The sequence below is a fragment of the Tiliqua scincoides genome, chromosome 2 (genome assembly GCF_035046505.1).
Source record: "Tiliqua scincoides isolate rTilSci1 chromosome 2, rTilSci1.hap2, whole genome shotgun sequence".
NCBI lineage: Eukaryota > Metazoa > Chordata > Lepidosauria > Squamata > Scincidae > Tiliqua > Tiliqua scincoides.
The window spans coordinates 35598202-35618372 of NC_089822.1; the positions used below are offsets into that span (position 1 = coordinate 35598202).

Here is a 20171-nt window from a genome sequence, read left to right on the forward strand (position 1 = left end):
AGGTACTAAACAGATGCCAAAGGCATTTTTTTTAGAAGATTTATACTGAAGTGACAAAAGCAGGATGTGGCAAAGTGTTCTTAAGGTACAGAGTTTTTTTGTTTGTTTAATCAAAAGGTTTCAGGCTCTGAGGAATGAACTGGTAAAGGCTGACAGGAATGGGCACAGAAGGGAAAAATGTAACCATTTCATATGAAGAAGAATGAACAGAGACAACTACATTTTCAACATGAAGTTATTTTCATGTACTGTAAACTATAATATATATTATATATATATATATATATATGTAACTCCATTGCAAGTACAAGAAATATTCATTTAAATGCATTTTTTTAAAAAGAACAAACACAGAAACATTTTATAAGACACTACTGACTAGCTCAAAGTGCTCCATCTATTCAAGCTTCATTCACTGAAGTGGTACTAGCAATAGCAGAGGACTTTCTGAATCAGGGCCCAAACACTAAAGATCAACAGTATCCTTATCTGCAGAAAAAAAAAAAAAAATCTCTTGTTTTAGGGCATCGGTCACCAAACTCGCAACTGTTGTGTAACAGAAATCTGATCCCTATTCAGGTCAGAGCTTACTGTTCCACTGCATGATTTTCAGTTAAATCGGGCAACAGGGACACTCTGGGCAGTCACATCTGTCGCCCTGCATCCCAGAAAGCTGCACAACAGGATGTTTGGGCAGATAGGACTGTCCAGCGCATCCCTGTTCCCTGATCTAACTGGAAATCATGTGGCAATGTGGTGGAACAGTAAGCTCCACTCACGGGTAGAAGGGTTACTCCAAACCCCGGATCTGGCCCCCGGACTGGGGTTTGGAAGGCCGTTTTAGGGAAAGCTGCAAACCTCAAAGCACTTTCTTCAGAGAGGCCTTCTGCAGCCTAATAATGGCAGGCTCCCCTGATCCATCCAAGGGTAGTCTCCCTGCTAAAATCCCTGTCTGGATGGGACTACATGTGGCAAAGGGAAAGGCATATGCTGCTTCTCTGGCTAGAGAGGAACCGTGCCTGCAGCACTGTACAAATGGTTGAGTTGACAGCACCAGCTACCAGTTGGGTGTGTTTACATGTGGAGGAATGAATCCAGGCTCCTTCTCTACCCCCAGGAGGCAATCATTACTGAAAATCTGATAATGCCAACCATCCTTTGGGTCACTCATGTGATAACCTCTGGAATGGGAGTTGTGCCTGCTGCTAGGAGCTGAATCTGCAATGATTTTGTTTGCTACCTATTGTATCAGCAAATCTTAAGTGCAAAATTTGACCCCATAAAATAGGAGAAAAAGATGAGGCCCCTTTAAACTCCAGACCCATGGAACATTCAGACATTAAGAAGCCACTGTAAAAAAAAAAATCTGAGAGTAGGCTTACAAAATAAAACAGAATTGCTCTGGAGCAAGTGGGTTGGTGAACTGCAGAATCTTCATACCAGATAAAAGTGCAAAACTTGGGCTGTATGGAGCTTAATGCCATTTCAATCTCCAACCTTATTCCATCTGACTTTTGCACCTTAAAACACAATTATGATTGACTTTCTCTTTAAAATTATTCACTACAGTTGAAGACCACTCCATAGATAACATTGTTAAGAAATGTTAACACAGTTACAGACAAGACAGTAACAGTCTAGTGGCTTTTGTAATGCTGCACAAATTCAACTAAAAAAATATGAGAACAAAAAATCATAAATTTAACAGTGTTGCACAGGACCTTAATGTTTCTTACACATATCTGCTTTATCTTGATTCGATTCCCAAATTGAGAATCTCCGAATATCCATGTCTAAGCCTTAGAAAACAAACATGAACAAATACACCTTGAGAATTAGGTTCTCTTTGTGTAGACTAGTCCCAGTCCTTTCCTGGTTCAAATTTTTTTAGAGATGCTGTTGAGAGAGCCTCCACTGATCATTAAAAGTTTATGTCCCAAACCATGAAGCAAATCAGATGTTACTGTCTGTACATGGAGAATAGGAGATTATATATGGGTTGTGACATTGTTAATATTCAGACTCCTCTTTAGGCATTCCTTTCTGTAACAATAATAGGATGATGAGTTGCTTATCAAGGTCATGGAGACCATGTTTATTTCTCTATGATTCTTTTTTTCTTGAATGATAATGTAATGCCATTGAAAAAGAAGAAAAAGATACTTAGCATGATGCTTTAATGAGACACAAATGAAACAAATCTACTACAGCATGATATGAAATTAAGAATGAGAGTAATCATAATTTGGAGATTTCAGGTAATGGAAAGACATCCAAGAATTATAATGAGAACTGACAAAATATTTATACTTTGTTAAAAATGAACGAGTTTTGCGATATTGGATAGGGCCACAATTAATCAGGAATGAAGCATTCCTACAGATGCAGGGATTTCATACAAAAGAAATTACAGTCAGATTAGGATCCAGCAGTGTTTCCCACACTCATAAGGGACAATTTGGGTTGAACTGACCCAAATTTTGATTAAGTAGAATCAAGACTAGGGAGCAATTTCTACAGTGCTCTTCCAGCATTTCCATATGTTCATTCCAATGGCCACAGGATCACATCTTGTTTGACTAAGGGTGGGCTGGGTTAGCCACTATCTTTTTTTGAATTAGCACAAATGTATGCACAGCTGGGAAAAGAACTCTATGTCTGTGGCTCTCAAGTATTGCCATGCACTGCATCCAAGGCTCAATCAAATGATGCTATAGTCAGCTGTACATTTTCAAATGGGATGTCTGAACCACAGAAGTCCATGTGAGTTGCCTGATGAATGTGTACAACATCTAGATGTATGGACAGTTGTGGTGATCTTGAAAGGAGATTGTCATCAGAGAATAAGCTTATCACTTGAGATATTTGCTTCCCCTGAAGAGACCTGTCTTGATGTGCAAGGAACCTCCACAACTAAAGTTGATCCATGATAAATGTTTCACATAACTAAACCTTGCAGCAGCAGCAGTGATTACCACATGCTCCATCTCTTCTTTAGTCTTAGAGAGCTCAGCCAGGGTGAAATGCAACTAAGCACTCAGACTGTGGCATAAAAGAAAGAGAATGCATGAAAGAGGTTTTTCATCCATCCCCATGCAAGAACTGACTGTAGCATATCTCTTGGTGTGCACACACACTGTGGTTGAGCCCTATTGTCAGGGTGTCATGTGCACTCTGTGCTTAAGAGGCCTCAAAGGCTAATATTCTATTTCTAGCCAATCCATATTCTGTGCCTTGACTAGTAATGGGAAGGGAAAGAGCTTTGCAGGTTACTGAAACCCTATCCCTCATGCCTGAAGATTTCAGCAGCATTTAATGCTTACCCACTTGCCAGCACAGCTTCAGAGCCTTCCCCTTTTAACGATAGGAAATTTCTTAGGAAGCTGACTGTTCCTTCAAATACCGCATCCTTTGGTTTTTCCTGCACTTCCATTGAATTGTCACATACACCCAAATCAGTCTATTAGCTGATTTTTGAATTCATTTTTCCTCCCCTCCCCTCTGGTTTTGAACACAGGAAGCTGCCTTGTACTGAGTCATCCATCTAAGTATCTATTCTAATTGGCAGAGGCTCTTCAGGGTTTTCCAAGTCTGACCTAGAGATGCCACGGACTGAACCTGGGACCTTCTGCATGCAAAGCATGTCCTCAGTCATTCCTTCAGTGAAGACCTGTCCTCTCCATCCTATCCTTTCCACTTCTCAAATAATTGTCGAAGTGTTGAATGTTAAACATGTTTAGTAATCATGTCATGTGAATATTCGGTGCCAGGCATTGCTATACTATCCAAATTTTATCCAAATTTCTGGAGTCAGTCAGGGATAGTGCTGGGGGAATGGGTTAGAGCTAGGATCACATGATCTGTGCAGTGTGACGTGTGCCCTGAATCCTATATTCACCTTTGCCCATTGAGACTCCTGAGGCTTCTTAGAAAAGCCACCATCTAGGCATGAAGCAACACTCAAACAAGACCCAGTGCTATTTCTGCAGCCTACATTTGTGCCCACATCCCTGCTACAGTTGCTTCGGCCTTGAATTTGGTCCATGGTCTTTCATACCAGCATCCTTTAGGAAGAAAACTGCAAGCCAGTTTCACTGACTTTACTCTGACAAAACCATTAACTTCATAATATACGGATAGCAGATTTTGTTTCCTAAAATCCAGATCAGCTTATTGAAAGTAAACAACAGCAGTTGATGTGATTAAACGTAAAAGACAGTGAGGATGCCCACAGCGTGCTCAATGGAAAGCAAAGCAAGTGGCAATAAAATTGTCTGCTTGTAACAGAAATTATGGAAGGTAGTTTCTAACATCAGGAGGACTGCAGACCACAGAGATTCTTCCAAAAAGTGTCATTAATCTTGACAATGCTTCATAGGCACAAGGGAAACAATCAAATGCAGTCATCCCCGAGAAAACTTATTGCTAAAGCTACAGTATCACTTTTTGCAAGTAAGATGACCCTGTGAGTTTGGAAACAATGAATCAGCCGGCTCCTTCTCAAATCACATATGAACTCTGTCATGCCATTTTCATCTTCCTTGTAAAAATGATGCTGCTTTTCATTCCTAACCACCTTTCAGTCAGTGAACAACTTAGAAGAAAACTCAAAAGGGGAATTCCACAGCAAAACAGAGGAATAACTGGAACAGATTTAAAAGGACAAAATCAGATTGGACCATTTTAAGGGCAGGCTTAGACCTCCTTACAAAAGACAGTTAGTGGCCTACCGGCAAGTGAGCACTTGTTCATGAAAAAACCCATTCAACTTCCTACAGGTTTTGCACAGTTTCTTCTATGGATTTTTTTTGTTTAGGAATATCAAGAGTTGTGCTGTGAAGTGAAGTTCCTCGTCAGTCCTCTTCTGTGCAGCCCAAGATCTCTGAACGTAAAGTGATCCTGCCATACCATGACCAAGGGAGGATTCTTATGTGCCGTGCATAGATTGGAGGGTCAATTACGTTCTTTCTGTGGGTGTCGTTATCAAAGTTTCCCTGGAAAACCTGAAAAGTGATGAAGAAGAATTTGGTGATAGCAAAACAGATAAAATGAAATGGGAAGGAGCAGAGTAATAGGGATAAAACAGCACAAGGAAAACAGACAGACAGACAGACAGACAGACAGACAGACAGACAGACAGACAGACAGACAAAGAAATATTTTATTCTGGCTATTTATACTGGAAAAGTTTTGTGTACTCTCAAACATGCATTAACAACTATACACTTAAACTCACTTACTAGGAAGGGAGCAATTGAATCCTGGAAAATAAATATGCTTTGTACCTAATGCTACACAGCTATTTTTGCCCTGGCAACACCAGCTCATTCATTTACAGCACTGGTTTTCAAACTTTCTACTTTCTACACAGATTATTCTTTCTAAATATTTTCAATAATTTAAATGATTTTTAATATATCACTATCAACATGAAAAAATTTAAGAAAACAAACATTAAAAAGATTTTTTTTAAACAGTCAAAAATATCAGTAACTAGATACAGGCTATTAAAAAAGAGGTTAAGGGCGCAATCCCAACCTGGACTTGGGCTAGCGCAAGTCCCTTGCAGCAGCCCAGCTGGGCTGATGCAAGGCTCTGAAGTAAGTAGGGTAGGGGTGGGGAGGAGGCAGGAGGGAGGCCCAGGGAGCGGGTGATTCGGCAGTTATGCTGAATCCCAACCCCTGTTCCTCTCTTTGGACTTGTGTCACCTCAAGAGTTGGCGCAAGTCTGAGGAGACCCATAGGGAAAAGGGTGCCTTTCACAGAGGTAAGGGGAAAAGTTTCTCCTTGCCTCTGGCTGAGTCGCTTTTGGCCCCTATCCTGCATTGGATACAGCACTGTTCCAGTGCAGGATAGGATTGCACCCTAAACCATTCTTCTACTGAGATGGCACATCAAACACTGTTCCTGGGAGGATGTTACTGAAATAGGCTTCAGCCTAGGTATGTGCACAGTGGGGAATCAAAGGGGGCTGGGGAGGGAAGACAACCACACTAAAAACCATGTCGAAAAGGCATTCAGCCATTCAGAGAACATTTCAGGTCTACAGCTTGCAGCTCCCTGTTGTAGAAAATGCCTTAATGAAGCTAATAGCATTCAATTAGACTTTTTATTTTATTTTGGAAGAGTTTGGGAGACTAGACAACATGTGGAAAATTTTACATACTTACAGACTGCTGTAAATATTTGTATCACTAGCACACAGCTTAGAGATGTATCATCTTTCTAATGAATGAGGGCCCAATCCTATTCAATTTTCCAGTGCCAGTAAAGCCATGCCAATGGGACATGCACTGCATCCTGTGGTGGAGCAGCATTCACAGAGGCCCCCTCAATGTATGAGAACATTTGTTCCCTTACCTTGGGGCTGCACTGCAGCTGCACCGGTGCTGGAAAATTGGATAGGATTGGGCCCTGAATCGTCACCTGTCCCAAACAAATGTCAGCTAACAGAGGAATTGTAATGAATGGTGAATAAAACTGACTAAATTTAAAAGTCCAAAGGATATGCAAGGCATTTTTCAGGGTGCATTTGTTTAGGTGGTACAGCTAAAGTGCAAAGATATATTCTTTTGGTGGCTTGCCAGATGATTGTTTCAATGTGTCAGGAGACTGCATAGTCATCATTACACGGTGTGTGTAGGTGTGTATATGTGTGTGTGTAGGGGAAGGAGGTTCAAAACCTTTCCTCCAATTTAGTTTATCAACTGTTGGCAAGTTGTACTGTAGCATTTTGTCACTAAGAAAATGTGACAGTCCTTCTGTCCTTTCATTATGATTTGGAATGTGGTGATGAAAATGTGTGCACAAGTGACACAGATACCTATTTGACCTGTGATGTCTAATAGTGCTCCTGTGCATGCAACATTCCTATTGCTTGTGGAAAAGGGCTGGTAGATCATGGTGTATATTTCTAATATGACATGGCAATTCACTCTACGGTGAATTTTTTTTTCCCCTGAATCACAGGAACAGTTTAAAAAGAAGAAGAAAAGGGTTTGCCGAAAATGGCATCAATTACCCTAGCACTAAATGTACAGTGATCTACTGACATCTAGTTGAAGAGAACAAGATCACCATTTCAACTTGATTTTTTTTTCTGAAAAAGGGTATTTCCCCAACATGTCTCAGTTTCCATTTCAACTCAGTCCAAAGACGGAGACCATGTTGAAGTAGATGCCCTGTTCTAACAATTTAAAATGAGCAAGAAAAGTAGCATTCTAGAAGTGTGTTTTTGGATTGCATCCCTAGAGGAGCTCCATGCTGCTATAAACTCAGATAACTGGCAGTTTGTATTGGCAACCTTCAGTCTCGAAAGACTATGGTATCGCGCTCTGAAAGGTGGTTCTGGCACAGCGTCTAGTGTGGCTGAAAAGGCCAATCCGGGAGTGACAATCCCTTCCACACCGGGAGCAAGTGCAGTCTGTCCCTGGTCTGTCTCCCTGGCTATGGGCCTTCCTTCTTTGCCTCTTAGCCTCAGACTGTTGGCAAAGTGTCTCTTCAAACTGGGAAAGGCCATGCTGCACAGCCTGCCTCCAAGCGGGCCGCTCAGAGGCCAGGGTTTCCCACTTGTTGAGGTCCATCCCTAAGGCCTTCAGATCCCTCTTGCAGATGTCCTTGTATCGCAGCTGTGGTCTACCTGTAGGGCGCTTTCCTTGCACGAGTTCTCCATAGAGGAGATCCTTTGGGATCCGGCCATCATCCATTCTCACGACATGACCAAGCCAACGCAGGCGTCTCTGTTTCAGCAGTGAATACATGCTAGGGATTCCAGCACGTTCCAGGACTGTGTTGTTTGGAACTTTGTCCTGCCAGGTGATGCCGAGGATGCGTCGGAGGCAGCGCATGTGGAAAGCGCTCAGTTTCCTCTCCTGTTGTGGGCGAAGAGTCCATGACTCGCTGCAGTACAGAAGTGTACTCAGGACGCAAGCTCTGTAGACCTGGATCTTGGTATGTTCCGTCAGCTTCTTGTTGGACCAGACTCTCTTTGTGAGTCTGGAAAACGTGGTAGCTGCTTTACCGATGCGCCTGTTTAGCTCGGCATCGAGAGAATGAGTGTCGGAGATCGTTGAGCCAAGGTACACAAAGTCATGGACAACCTCCAGTTCATGCTCAGAGATTGTAATGCAGGGAGGTGAGTCCACATCCTGAACCATGACCTGTGTTTTCTTCAGGCTGATTGTCAGTCCAAAATCTTGGCAGGCCTTGCTAAAACGATCCATGAGCTGCTGGAGATCTTTGGCAGAGTGGGTAGTGACAGCTGCATCGTCGGCAAAGAGGAAGTCACGCAGACATTTCAGCTGGACTTTGGATTTTGCTCTCAGTCTGGAGAGGTTGAAGAGCTTTCCGTCTGATCTGGTCCGGAGATAGATGCCTTCTGTTGCAGTTCCAAAGGCCTGCTTCAGCAGGACAGCGAAGAAAATCCCAAACAAGGTTGGTGCAAGAACACAGCCCTGCTTCACTCCGCTTCGGATGTCAAAAGGGTCTGATGTGGAGCCATCGAAGACAACAGTGCCCTTCATGTCCTTGTGGAAAGATCTGATGATGCTGAGGAGCCTGGGTGGACATCCAATCTTGGGGAGAATCTTGAAGAGGCCGTCTCTGCTGACCAGGTCGAAAGCCTTTGTGAGATCTATGAAGGCTATAAAGAGTGGCTGTCATTGTTCCCTGCATTTCTCCTGCAGTTGTCTAAAGGAGAATGCCATATCAGTGGTGGACCTGTTGGCTCGGAATCCACACTGCGATTCTGGATAGACGCTCTCTGCAAGTACCTGGAGCCTCTTTAGTACAACTCAGGCAAACAGCTTTCCTACAACGCTAAGGAGAGAGATGCCGCGGTAGTTGTTGCAGTCACCCCTGTCACCTTTGTTCTTGTACAGCGTGATGATGTTTGCATCCCTCATGTCTTGAGGTACTCCACCTTCTCTCCAGCAGAGACAGAGGATTTCATGCAGCTCAGTGACGATGATCTCTTTGCAGCATTTTAGGACTTCAGCAGGGATGCTGTCTTTTCCAGGTGCCTTGCCAAAGGCAAGGGAGTCCAGGGCCACGTGAAGTTCTTCTAGGGTTGGTTCACTGTCAAGCTCCTCCAGCACAGGCAGGCACTCAATGTTGTTCAGTGCTTCTTCGGTGACTACATTTTCTCTGGAATATAGCTCAGAGTAGTGCTGCACCCAGCGTTCCATCTGCTGTGCCCGATCCTGGATGACCTCGCCTGTGGCAGACTTCAGAGGGGCAATTTTCCTCTGTGTTGGACCTAGGGCCTGCTTGATACCATCATACATCCCCTTGATGTTGCCCGTGTCAGCTGCTATCTGTATCTCGGAGCATAGCTGGAGCCAGTAGTCGTTAGCACATCTCCTGGCAGTCTGTTGGACTTTGCTGCGAGCAGTTCGGAGGACCTGCAGGTTGCGCTCACTGGGACAGGCCTTGTATGCTGCTTGAGCTCTCCTCTTTTCCTCAATGACTGGTGTCAACTCCTCAGAGTGGGCTTCAAACCAGTCTGCCGCCTTGTTGGTCTTCTTGCCGAATATGGACAAGGCGGTGTTGTAAACGGTATTCTTGAAATGTTCCCATCTGTTGGATGCATTTGCGTCGGCCGGGCCTGGAAGAGATTCCTCAAGCGCTTGTGCAAATTCCTCCACTTTTCTCTGATCCCGGGTCTTGCTGGTATCAATGCGAGGTCTTCCTTCCTTTTTCGTGTGATACAGTCGTTTTGTTTGCAGTTTCACTCTGCTGCACACCAGGGAGTGGTCAGTGTCGCAGGCAGCACCATGATAACTGCGTGTGATCTTGATGCTGGGAAGGCCGGAGCGTCTGGTGAGGATCAGGTCGAGCTGGTGCCAGTGCTTTGATCTTGGATGTCTCCAAGAGACTCTATGTTGGGGCTTTGTGTTGAAGAACATGTTGCTGACACAGAGACCGTGATGACAGCAAAACTCTAGCAGGCGTTGGCCATTTTCGTTCATCCTCCCAGTGCCAAACTGACCTAAGCAAGTGGGCCATGAACTGTTATCAGCACCAACTCTAGCATTGAAATCGCCGAGGATGAACAATGGCTCTTTTACAGGGATTTTCTTGACAGTGGTAATCTCTTCCGGGTAGATGGGACTCGTCAGCCTAGGAAGGCAGCTCATCTAAGAGAAGGAAACTCTGACCTCAAACCTCCACTGCCTTGTGGCTACATCCAGTTGTGGAAAAGGCTTCAGGAGTCAACCTCGAGGCAAAATCAGGAGCCGGAGTCCCTTAGGCAGTTCATGGCTGAACACAGTCACGTTCTGGCAACTCCTGTGACGCCGCTGGAACCAACCGTATTGGCTTCTGCCTTTCCATTGGACCATTCCAGCGACGTGGAGAGGGGGGATTTGCTGCATGGGTAACAGCCTATCCTCCATACCTTCTTTACCCAGGCTTCGCGCACTGGAGAGGACACTCCAACTTCGCCATACGGCGTCGGCACAACACGGGAAGCAGCAGTTTACCGGTTATAAGTCTTTGCTCGATTGGCGTAGAGCATGACGCCAGGGGCTGCTTCCGACGGTGGGAGAGATCATTGCATCTCATTGGGCAGCTACCGCCCGCCTTAAGCTGGGCAGTCCCCAGCCAGTAAGGTGTTGCCTCGCCACGGTCCGTTAACCTCATGGGGTGCGTGGGGTTTAGGGTGAAAACCGACAAGCGGATCGACAACTCTGCACCATGCAACAGAAAACAGAAAACTACTGCCCTAAAGCTGGGCACCTGGAACGTTAGGACAATGACACCTGGCTTCTCTGATGACCTGCAAGAAATAGACGACGCACGCAAAACAGCTGTCATCGACATGGAGCTGAGCAGACTGCAGATGGACATTGTCGCCCTTCAAGAGACTAGGCTGCCAGATTCCGGATCTGTCAAGGAGAGAAATTTCTCATTTTTCTGGCAGGGAAAACCACCAAACGAAACCAGGGAACATGGCGTTGGCTTTGTGGTCAGAAATACCCTGCTGAAATCCATCATCCCACCTACTGTGGGAAGTGAAAGAATTTTGTCCCTGCAGCTCCAGTCATCAGCAGGACCTGTCACTCTCATCAGTGCTTATGCACCGACTCTGTCGTCTCCAGCAGAAGCCAAAGACAAATTCCATGATGACCTGGCCACCACTGTCAAGAACTGGCAGTTATAAAGCAGTGAATGCCTGTGAGAAACAGCAGAAGTGCCTGTTCCTTTTCACATCCTCTACTTTTTAAAGATGCAACGAGGGTTAGACCCAGCAATCTCCTTAGTTTTGTTTTTGCTTTCACTGTTGTCAAAAAGCATCTTTGTTTTTGGTAGTGCTTTTGGTTGCGGCCTTGGGTGAAAAACAGAGAAACAATGCTGATAGCCATGTCATTTGTTTAGCTGCTCAACTGAAAGTTTGTCCTTGGTAAGCATACACGGTTTGACGTGAAAATAAAAATTCACAAAAATGTAGTTCGTACAAAAATGTGCATGTGACTCTGAAAGTTAAGTTGCACTTTTTTCTCATTTGGTTATGAAAAATGAACCAAACGCAGGTCCAGCCAAACAGGAAATGGTGTCCCATGGAAGTTCTGCTGCCTCCCCATGGATTTTGATGCTGCCCCCTCGCATAGGGGCTGGGGGTACACCCTCCAACTCTTCCACTTCAGCTTAGAAGCCAAAGAGAAGAGGCAACGACACACAGCCCTCTTAGCCTGCCTGCCTCTTTTGCCATAAATGAGGAGATAAAATAATTGTGGCAAAGGTCCTCAAACAAGGACTAAGACAGTGGCAGCCAACACCCCTCTAGCAATGCCACTGGACCAGGATTACCTACCACTTCTACTTCCCCTCAACTTGCTCAGCTTACCTGTTTCATTGTCTTCACTCTGACCACTGTTTTGTAAAGGCACACAAAGCAGGATGGAACAAGAAAACTGGGACAAGAAAAAAATGGGTGGACCTTCTCCCAACTTCCTTGTTCTACCCTGCTCTGCCACTCCATTTCAAAACATAGAGCAGTAGAGTGAGGGAGCAGAGGTAAGAGGGCAAATGGGAGCTAGGTAATATGCCCGCCAAGGTGACCAATGAGCCCTGGGAGCTGCCTGTGACCTTCTGCTGCCTTAAGGCAGCCCACCTTGTCTCATGGCTGAACTGGCCTTGACCAGACGAGATTGAGTCAGTAAATATGGCATTTTCAATCTAGAACCTTTATGTCTTTGCAATCAGTGTGATTCAAACAAAGACCTGGAATCAGAATACAGTCTCCAAACTTTGCACTAAGAACTAGCCACAGAACCTAATTTCATCCATTTAACTCAGCAGGCACCAAACCCCAGCCTATGGGCTGGATCCAGCATCTGGAAAATGCTTTCCCCCACACGTGCTACACTTACCATTCTACCACTCAATGTCTTATCTTTCCAGTTGATCTCTACAGAAAGTTGCACCATGCAGACGCTTCTGCTACCTGTGTCCAAGCAGGCTCTGTGCCCCAGTTCTGGGGTGGAAGTGGCTGCTCGAAGCAACTTTCTGCAGAGATCGGCTGGGAACATAGGATGTTGCACAGTGGAACAGTAAGTGCCGTGCACAACGGGGAAGCCTTTCGTCATGCAGTGGTCCCATGGTTAGGAGACCGCTGATTTAACTAGCAGAAGCCAGATAGATTTCAGCCTTCACTAAAGGTGCTGATTATAAACTATAAAAACCCCAAAGCCCAAAATAATTCAAGGAGTACCTGCTCCCTTAAAAATTCCCTCTGTAATTAAACTTTAGAATTAATTAACACTGTGTTTTCTGTGTTAGAAGACCTGAAGTTTTCAGGGTGTTTTTTTTTTTTTTTAAGTTCTGTGATGCAGACTATTTTGGTCCACTTTTGTAGCAGGTCAGGTATTCTTTAGAAAAGTACATTTCCCAGTGTTACAAGCACTTGGAAGGAGGAGGAATATGTAGAGGAAGAAGAGGAGAAGCTCCTCCCACCTGTTGGCCTGTTGCCACAGTGGGTTGGTGGCTGGAAGAAGGACATGGGAGTTGTAAAGCATCCCTTGTTTTTAAAATGAGCCTTCTAAATAACCTAGGTTCACATTTAGGTCCGAGGAATTAATTCTGGATTGGAAAGATCCTGCAGATTTGCTGGAAGCTACAAGGTGGATATATTTATTTGGGCTCTGGATCTTCTGCTACTCCCAGCTGGAGGGCATTAGGCTCCTTCTTCAAATAAGCACTTGCATGCAGAATCACAATGAAGATGTATGTATTGTACTATGAATGCGGCATGTTTTAAAGCAGTGATTTTCATTGTTCCCCAAGGTCTACCAATACTGCAATTAACCATTCAGTTGAGGAAGAGTGGAAAATTAACATCAATGCCTGTGAAGACACTGTAAGTGAGAATTAATAACAAGGACGGTGCTGTGAAGCAAGATTTTCTTTACATTTAAATGAGGTAGTGCTTCTTCCATGTTGGAATGAAAATATGATTCATTTCAACCTGCATGCCCTTACAATGTTTACAGCAGTTGCATAACCCTTATGACAAAGCAGCATGCACTGTTTGGGTGCCGAGGCACACAGTGAAGGGGACACAGATTTGTTCTTTGACCATTATTTGAAAGCTCCCTGTACATCCCACAGTCAACACAGACTACTTGTGATGAGAAGTCATGTGCATTGGTTCTAATCTTGCTCAGCTGTGAAACTCACTAAGCCACCTTGGGCAAGCAACCTACTTTCAGATTGTGGTTGAGTACAGAAAATATTTGACCCTGGACACAAGTGAAATGAATTCACACTGTTGGAATTGGCTGCTTCCCTCCCACCCTGACTCACCTGGAAAGACTGGGGGAGGGTCCCCAGACTGGCAGCAAAAGAGGAGGAGAGGCCACCTGGACCCTGGGCACACCCAGCCGCCTGTTCCACCAAACACAAGGGAAAGAAGGGAGGCAGGGACCAGAGCCCCAGGCCCCTTTAAGGCTCTCACAAAGGAAGTAGGAGGAGGGTGAGGGAGGAAGGGTGGAGCAGAGAGGGCTTCATAAGAGAAGTCTGTGATGAGGGTGAGGCGGGCAAGGTGTGGAGCAGTTCCTGCTGCTCCACTGGTGATTGCCAGGAGGAGGGTGTTTTAAACCCCTCCCTCTGGTCATCCTCCTGAGGCACTCCCCTCCACCCTTCAGTAGGCCTCCTCTCCCTTGTTGGAAAGGCCTGGGAGGCAGGGAACAAAGCTCCACAGACTACAACCACCCCACCCCCACACGAAACCTGACACACACTAAGGGCGCAATCCTAAGTGTGCCTTGGGCTGGTGCAAGGAACTTGTGCTGGGCCAGGAGAGTTGCAAACGTGCTGTAAAGCATGTTTGTGCCTCCTCTAGAGTCAGCTGGGCCAGTGCAGGGATGCATGCTGGCCCATGGAGGCTGAATTCAGCCTCTGTGCCGACTTGGACAGGGAGGCTTGTATCGGCCAAGCTTGGCCAACGTAAGAGTCTGGGGTGGGCAGGGGGGAGGTGGGGGGGAGGCATTCTGAGGTGGAGGGTGGGGGAGGGCGGTCCCGGGGATGGGTGGGCAGGAATTGAAAGGCGGGGCTGGAAGACCTTAAGATATGCCAGATCCTAGCACCCGTTCCTGAGCGGTACTGAGCAGCTACAAGCTGCTCCGCTATCCTCGGACTTATGCTGCCTCCAGAGTTGGCAAAAGTCTGAGAAGACCCATGGGAGCTGCGCTGGCCTACTCGGGGGCAAGGGGAAGAGTTTCCAATTACCTCCAGCTATGCCACTTCGGGCCCCGTCTTGTGCTGGATACAGCACAGGCCACGGAATCAATCTGGAGTCAATGTTGGATGTGGCGCCCTGCAAAGCTTAGTGCTTTGCAACCCCTCTAGCTATGCTCCTGACAGTGTTAAAAGCTGTTCTTTTCTGTATTGAATGGTTATGGATTTTAGGTTATGGATTTTAACCTTTTTTATTTATAAAACTGTAAAAATACTACGAGAACAAAGAGTGATATTATTCAAAACCATGTTATAGAAGGTATTACTGTATGACTCTGATTTATTTTTAACTACCCTTTAGAAAAGTGAATTTTTAAAAAATGAAGGCAGGTAAGTTTTTCCTTACAAATGGGGTTATATACATATAAAAATTTATAGCCTACATTTCATAACTTTAAATCTGAAGTTGCACGTTTATGTGTCTAATACAATAAGATCAGTAAATGTCAATGACGTTTTGCAATACAATCTGTTTCTGTTCACCTTGACTTTTAGCCATGGAACCTTAGGCATGAACATCACATAATGCAGATACCGTCAATTCCCCTGCAGGCTACCAGCTCTGAGATTACCATAGGTGTAGCTCTCTATTTAAAAATGCATCCAAATATCAATTGGCTCATTAGCTTACCTTATCCTTTTTTTGCTTTTCATCCTGATATATGGTCCAGTGTACCCCATCATTGCTATAGGCAAGTTTATAGGAGCCCACAAACTGTACGTGCCCAAAATCTTTAGCTCCTTGAGTAATAATGCCAGTCACTTTTGTAGGAACAAGGAGGTCAATCTATAAGAGGAAAAAAAAAAAACACAACACAGCCAAGTCACCTATTTTAAACTCTCAGTTTCATTTTGCATTAAAAAAAGAATAGCTTAGAGTTGTCTTCCTGATCAAGCCACAGAAGATCTGATGTACAAGAGCAAAGGGAATACTGAAAATATGAACAAATCCATTTGTACCTATTGTAGACCAGACAGTTGTTCTTTTAAAATACCAATCGCGTAACTTTCTTTCACTTTGTAAACTATTTAGACATAGAATATGGTACATTTTTCAAAAATTACATTAAATTAAATTAAAAGAAAAAACACTAGATCGGCGGTGCCCAAAACCCAGCCTAAGGGCCATTTGCGGCCCTTAGGGGGACCCTCGGGGATCCCCAATCTGGTCTGTGGGGAACCCCCAATCTCCAATTAGCCTCTGGCCCGCCAGAGACTTGCTGGAGTCCACACTGGCCCAACGCAACTGTTCTCAGCGCAAGGGCCGACTGTTCAATCTTGCGCACAAGCTGAGGGCTGAGTTTTCTCTCTGCTGTTTGCTGTTTCATGTCTGTGAAGCAGAAATGACATTGAAGGAAAGGTCAGACTTGCTTTGCACAAGGCCTTTTATAGGCCCTGAGCTATCACAAGACCTTCATTCAGTCATATAAGTTCCATCTCTAATATATTCATTTATGTAAATTTATTCAAATTTGAAATGTAAATTAATTCTTTTTTTCCTGGCTCCCAACACAGTGTCTGAGATAATGATGTGGCCCTCCAGCCAAGAAGTTTGGACACCCCTGGACCAGATGAAAACCACCTCAAATTCCCAAAAAACTGGGGTGGGACCAGCGGAGCCCTGCTCCGCTGGATCCAATGCACCACGTTGGGCTGAAAAGCCAGACACAGAGTTCCTCCAGTGTACACCAGCAACACGGTGCAGACTGGAGGAGACCCATTGAGGGGCCTGTGCCCTTACCTGGCAGAAGGGTATAAATGTCTCCTTCCCCAAGGAGACTCCGGTAGGATGCAGTGGTAGTCATTTTAAGAACATAAGAACATAAGAACAGCCCCACTGGATCAGGCCATAGGCCCATCTAGTCCAGCTTCCTGTATCTCACAGCGGCCCACCAAATGCCCCAGGGAGCACACCAGATAACAAGAGACCTCATCCTGGTGCTCTCCCCTACATCTGGCATTCTGACTTAACCCATTCCTAAAATCAGGAGGTTGCGCATACACATCATGGCTTGTACCCCATAATGGATTTTTCCTCCAGAAACTCGTCCAATCCCCTTTTAAAGGCGTCTAGGCTAGACGCCAGCACCACATCCTGTGGCAAGGAGTTCCACAGACCGACCACGCGCTGAGTAAAGAAATATTTTCTTTTGTCTGTCCTAACCCGCCCAACACTCAATTTTAGTGGATGTCCCCTGGTTCTGGTATTATGTGAGAGTGTAAAGAGCATCTCCCTATCCACTCTGTCCATCCCCTGCATAATTTTGTATGTCTCAATCATGTCCCCCCTCAAGCGTCTCTTTTCTAGGCTGAAGAGGCCCAAACGCCGTAGCCTTTCCTCATAAGGAAGGTGCCCCAGCCCCGTAATCATCTTAGTCGCTCTCTTTTGCACCTTTTCCATTTCCACTATGTCTTTTTTGAGATGCGGCGACCAGAACTGGATACAATACTCCAGGTGTGGCCTTACCATCGATTTGTACAACGGCATTATAATACTAACCGTTTTGTTCTCAATACCCTTCCTAATGATCCCAAGCATAGAATTGGCCTTCTTCACTGCCGCCGCACATTGGGTCGACACTTTCATCGACCTGTCCACCACCACCCCAAGATCTCTCTCCTGATCTGTCACAGACAGCTCAGAACCCATCAGCCTATATCTAAAGTTTTGATTTTTTGCCCCAATGTGCATGACTTTACACTTACTGACATTGAAGCGCATCTGCCATTTTGCTGCCCATTCTGCCAGTCTGGAGAGATCCTTCTGGAGCTCCTCACAATCACTTCTGGTCTTTACCACTCGGAAAAGTTTGGTGTCGTCTGCAAACTTAGCCACTTCACTGCTCAACCCTGTCTCCAGGTCATTTATGAAGAGGTTGAAAAGCACCGGTCCCAGGACAGATCCTTGGGGCACACCGCTTTTCACCTCTCTCCATTGTGAAAATTGCCCATTGACACCCACTCTCTGCTTCCTGGCCTCCAACCAGTTCTCAATCCACGAGAGGACCTGTCCTCTAATTCCCTGACTGTGGAGTTTTTTCAGTAGCCTTTGGTGAGGGACCGTGTCAAACGCCTTCTGAAAGTCCAGATATATAATGTCCACAGGTTCTCCCGCATCCACATGCCTGTTGACCTTTTCAAAGAATTCTATAAGGTTTGTGAGGCAAGACTTACCCTTACAGAAGCCATGCTGACTCTCCCTCAGCAAGGCCTGTTTGTCTATGTGTTTTGAGATCCTATCTTTGATGAGGCATTCCACCATCTTACCCGGTATGGATGTTAGGCTGACCGGCCTATAGTTTCCCGGGTCCCCCCTCTTTCCCTTTTTAAAAATAGGCGTGACATTTGCTATCCTCCAATCTTCTGGCACTGTGGCCGTTTTGAGGGACAAGTTGCATACCTTAGTCAAGAGATCTGCAACTTCATTCTTCAATTCCTTAATAACCCTTGGGTGTATGCCATCAGGGCCCGGTGACTTATTGATCTTTAATTTATCAATGAGGTCTGAAACATCTTCTCTTTTAACCTCTATCTGACTTAACTCCTCGGTCAGGAGGGGCCGTTCGGGCAGCGGTATCTGCCCGAGGTCTTCTGCCGTGAAGACAGATGCAAAGAACTCATTTAATTTCTCTGCCATCTCTAAGTCTCCTTTTATCTCCCCTTTCCCTCCCTCACCATCCAGAGGGCCAACCGCTTCTCTGGCGGGTTTCCTGCTTCTAACATATTTGAAGAAGCTTTTATTATTCCCCTTAATGTTGCTGGCCATGCGTTCCTCATAGTCTCGCTTGGCCTCCCCTATCACCTTCTTACATTTCTTTTGCCACAGTTTATGTTCCTTTTTATTCTCTTCATTAGGGCAAGACTTCCATTTACGGAAGGAAGCTTCCTTGCCCTTCACAGCCTCTCTAACTTGGCTGGTTAGCCATGTGGGCACCCTCCTGGATTTAGTGGAACCCTTCTTTCTTTGCGGTATACACCTCTGCTGGGCCTCTATTACTGTTGTTTTAAGCAGCCTCCATGCATTCTGGAGAGACTGGACTCTTTTTACCCTCCCTTTCAACCTCCTTCTAACCAGCCTCCTCATTTGAGGGAAGTCCGCCCGTCGGAAGTCAAGGGTTTTTGTTAGAGATTTGCCTGGTATTCTTCCCCCAACGTGCACGTCAAAACGGATCGCAGCATGATCACTGTTCCCCAATGGCTCAGTAACATTTACATCTCTAACCAGGTCCTGCGTACCGCACAAAATTAAATCCAGAGTCACCTGTCCTCTGGTGGGCTCCGTGACTAGCTGATCTAAGCCACAGTCATTCAGCACGTCAAGAAATCCGGTTTCCTTATTTTGATGTTGCTGCTCCTCTGGGCACCAGGCAGTTTAGGATTGGGCTGTCAGTCTGCTGCCTGTATATGCCCAGCCTGATAGAGGTCCCTTGTGTTCATGCATATCTAGCATGCTAGAAAACTATGCCTAGCATTTCCAGTTATGCCAGAAACCAGAACAATAGATGGCTTACTTTTTGGCATTCGCTATAGCATTAATGGAATGCGAATTGCAGTTTATATTCTTTTATCCATATGTCTCTCATCAGTAAATTAGCATTTTTATTAGGCAGCTAAAATGACTGAATAATCTCTGCCTTATTTCTGCATGCTTAATTCCTTGGTAAATAAAAACAAAGATCCTCTCCTGAAGCAACTTCATAATTATTTTTTATTTTATAATTATATTTGCTCTGTTTATTTTAGAAGTGTACATTGAGTTTATTGCTTCATTATTGTTTTGGATATTTCTTGTTATAGCCAAGAATGAACAATGCATCTTTGTTGGACTGTCAGTTGTCTCTAGACCCGCATGACCCCTTTGTGCAAGCAGAATATTCCTTCAATTTATGGAAGGATCTTATGTTTGAAGAAGGAGCTTGTGAAAATAGAATAGCTAATTGCCACTCTAATTTTTTTTCTATCTAGATTATTTGCTTTGTTTCATAGTGATATTCAGTTTCCATAGTTTCAAGGAATAGTGTTATCGTTTAGACTAGGGATCACTAACCTTTTTGGCCGAAGGGCCACATCAAATATCTGGCACAGTGTCGAGGGCCAGAAAAAAAATATAAATATAAAATTTAAATAAATACATTAGAGATAGTTATTCATCTAAGTTCTGAAATGAATGAATGAATGGGCTCAAATGTCTAGGATTTCTCCAAGCACTAACACAGCCCAAGAAATAAAGCACACACACTTAAATGGACCCCCATTCCCCCACCTCACAAGCACATCTCTGGTTGTGTTTGGTCAACTGGGCCAGAGGCTCTCAGGGGATTAGAGGCTGGCTGCGGGCTGGATAGAGGCTCTCCGCGGGCCTCATCTGGCCCCCAGGCAGGGGTTTGGAGACCTTTGGTTTAGACGACAAATGAGACAAACTCAGAGGGTCACTGG

General features: G+C 45.0%; 1 protein-coding gene across 1 annotated transcript in view; it reads right to left on the bottom strand.

Annotated features, from left to right (window-relative positions):
• Window positions 1-4853: 4853 nt before the first annotated feature.
• Window positions 4854-20171, bottom strand: part of EDIL3 (EGF like repeats and discoidin domains 3) — a 190856-nt gene continuing 175538 nt past the window's right edge. The window contains exons 10-11 of the mRNA XM_066612550.1: window positions 15367-15522; window positions 4854-5003 (exon numbers count right to left, since the gene is read on the bottom strand). Of these exons, the coding sequence (XP_066468647.1) occupies window positions 4854-5003; window positions 15367-15522 (306 nt within the window). The remainder of the gene's footprint in view (window positions 5004-15366; window positions 15523-20171) is intronic.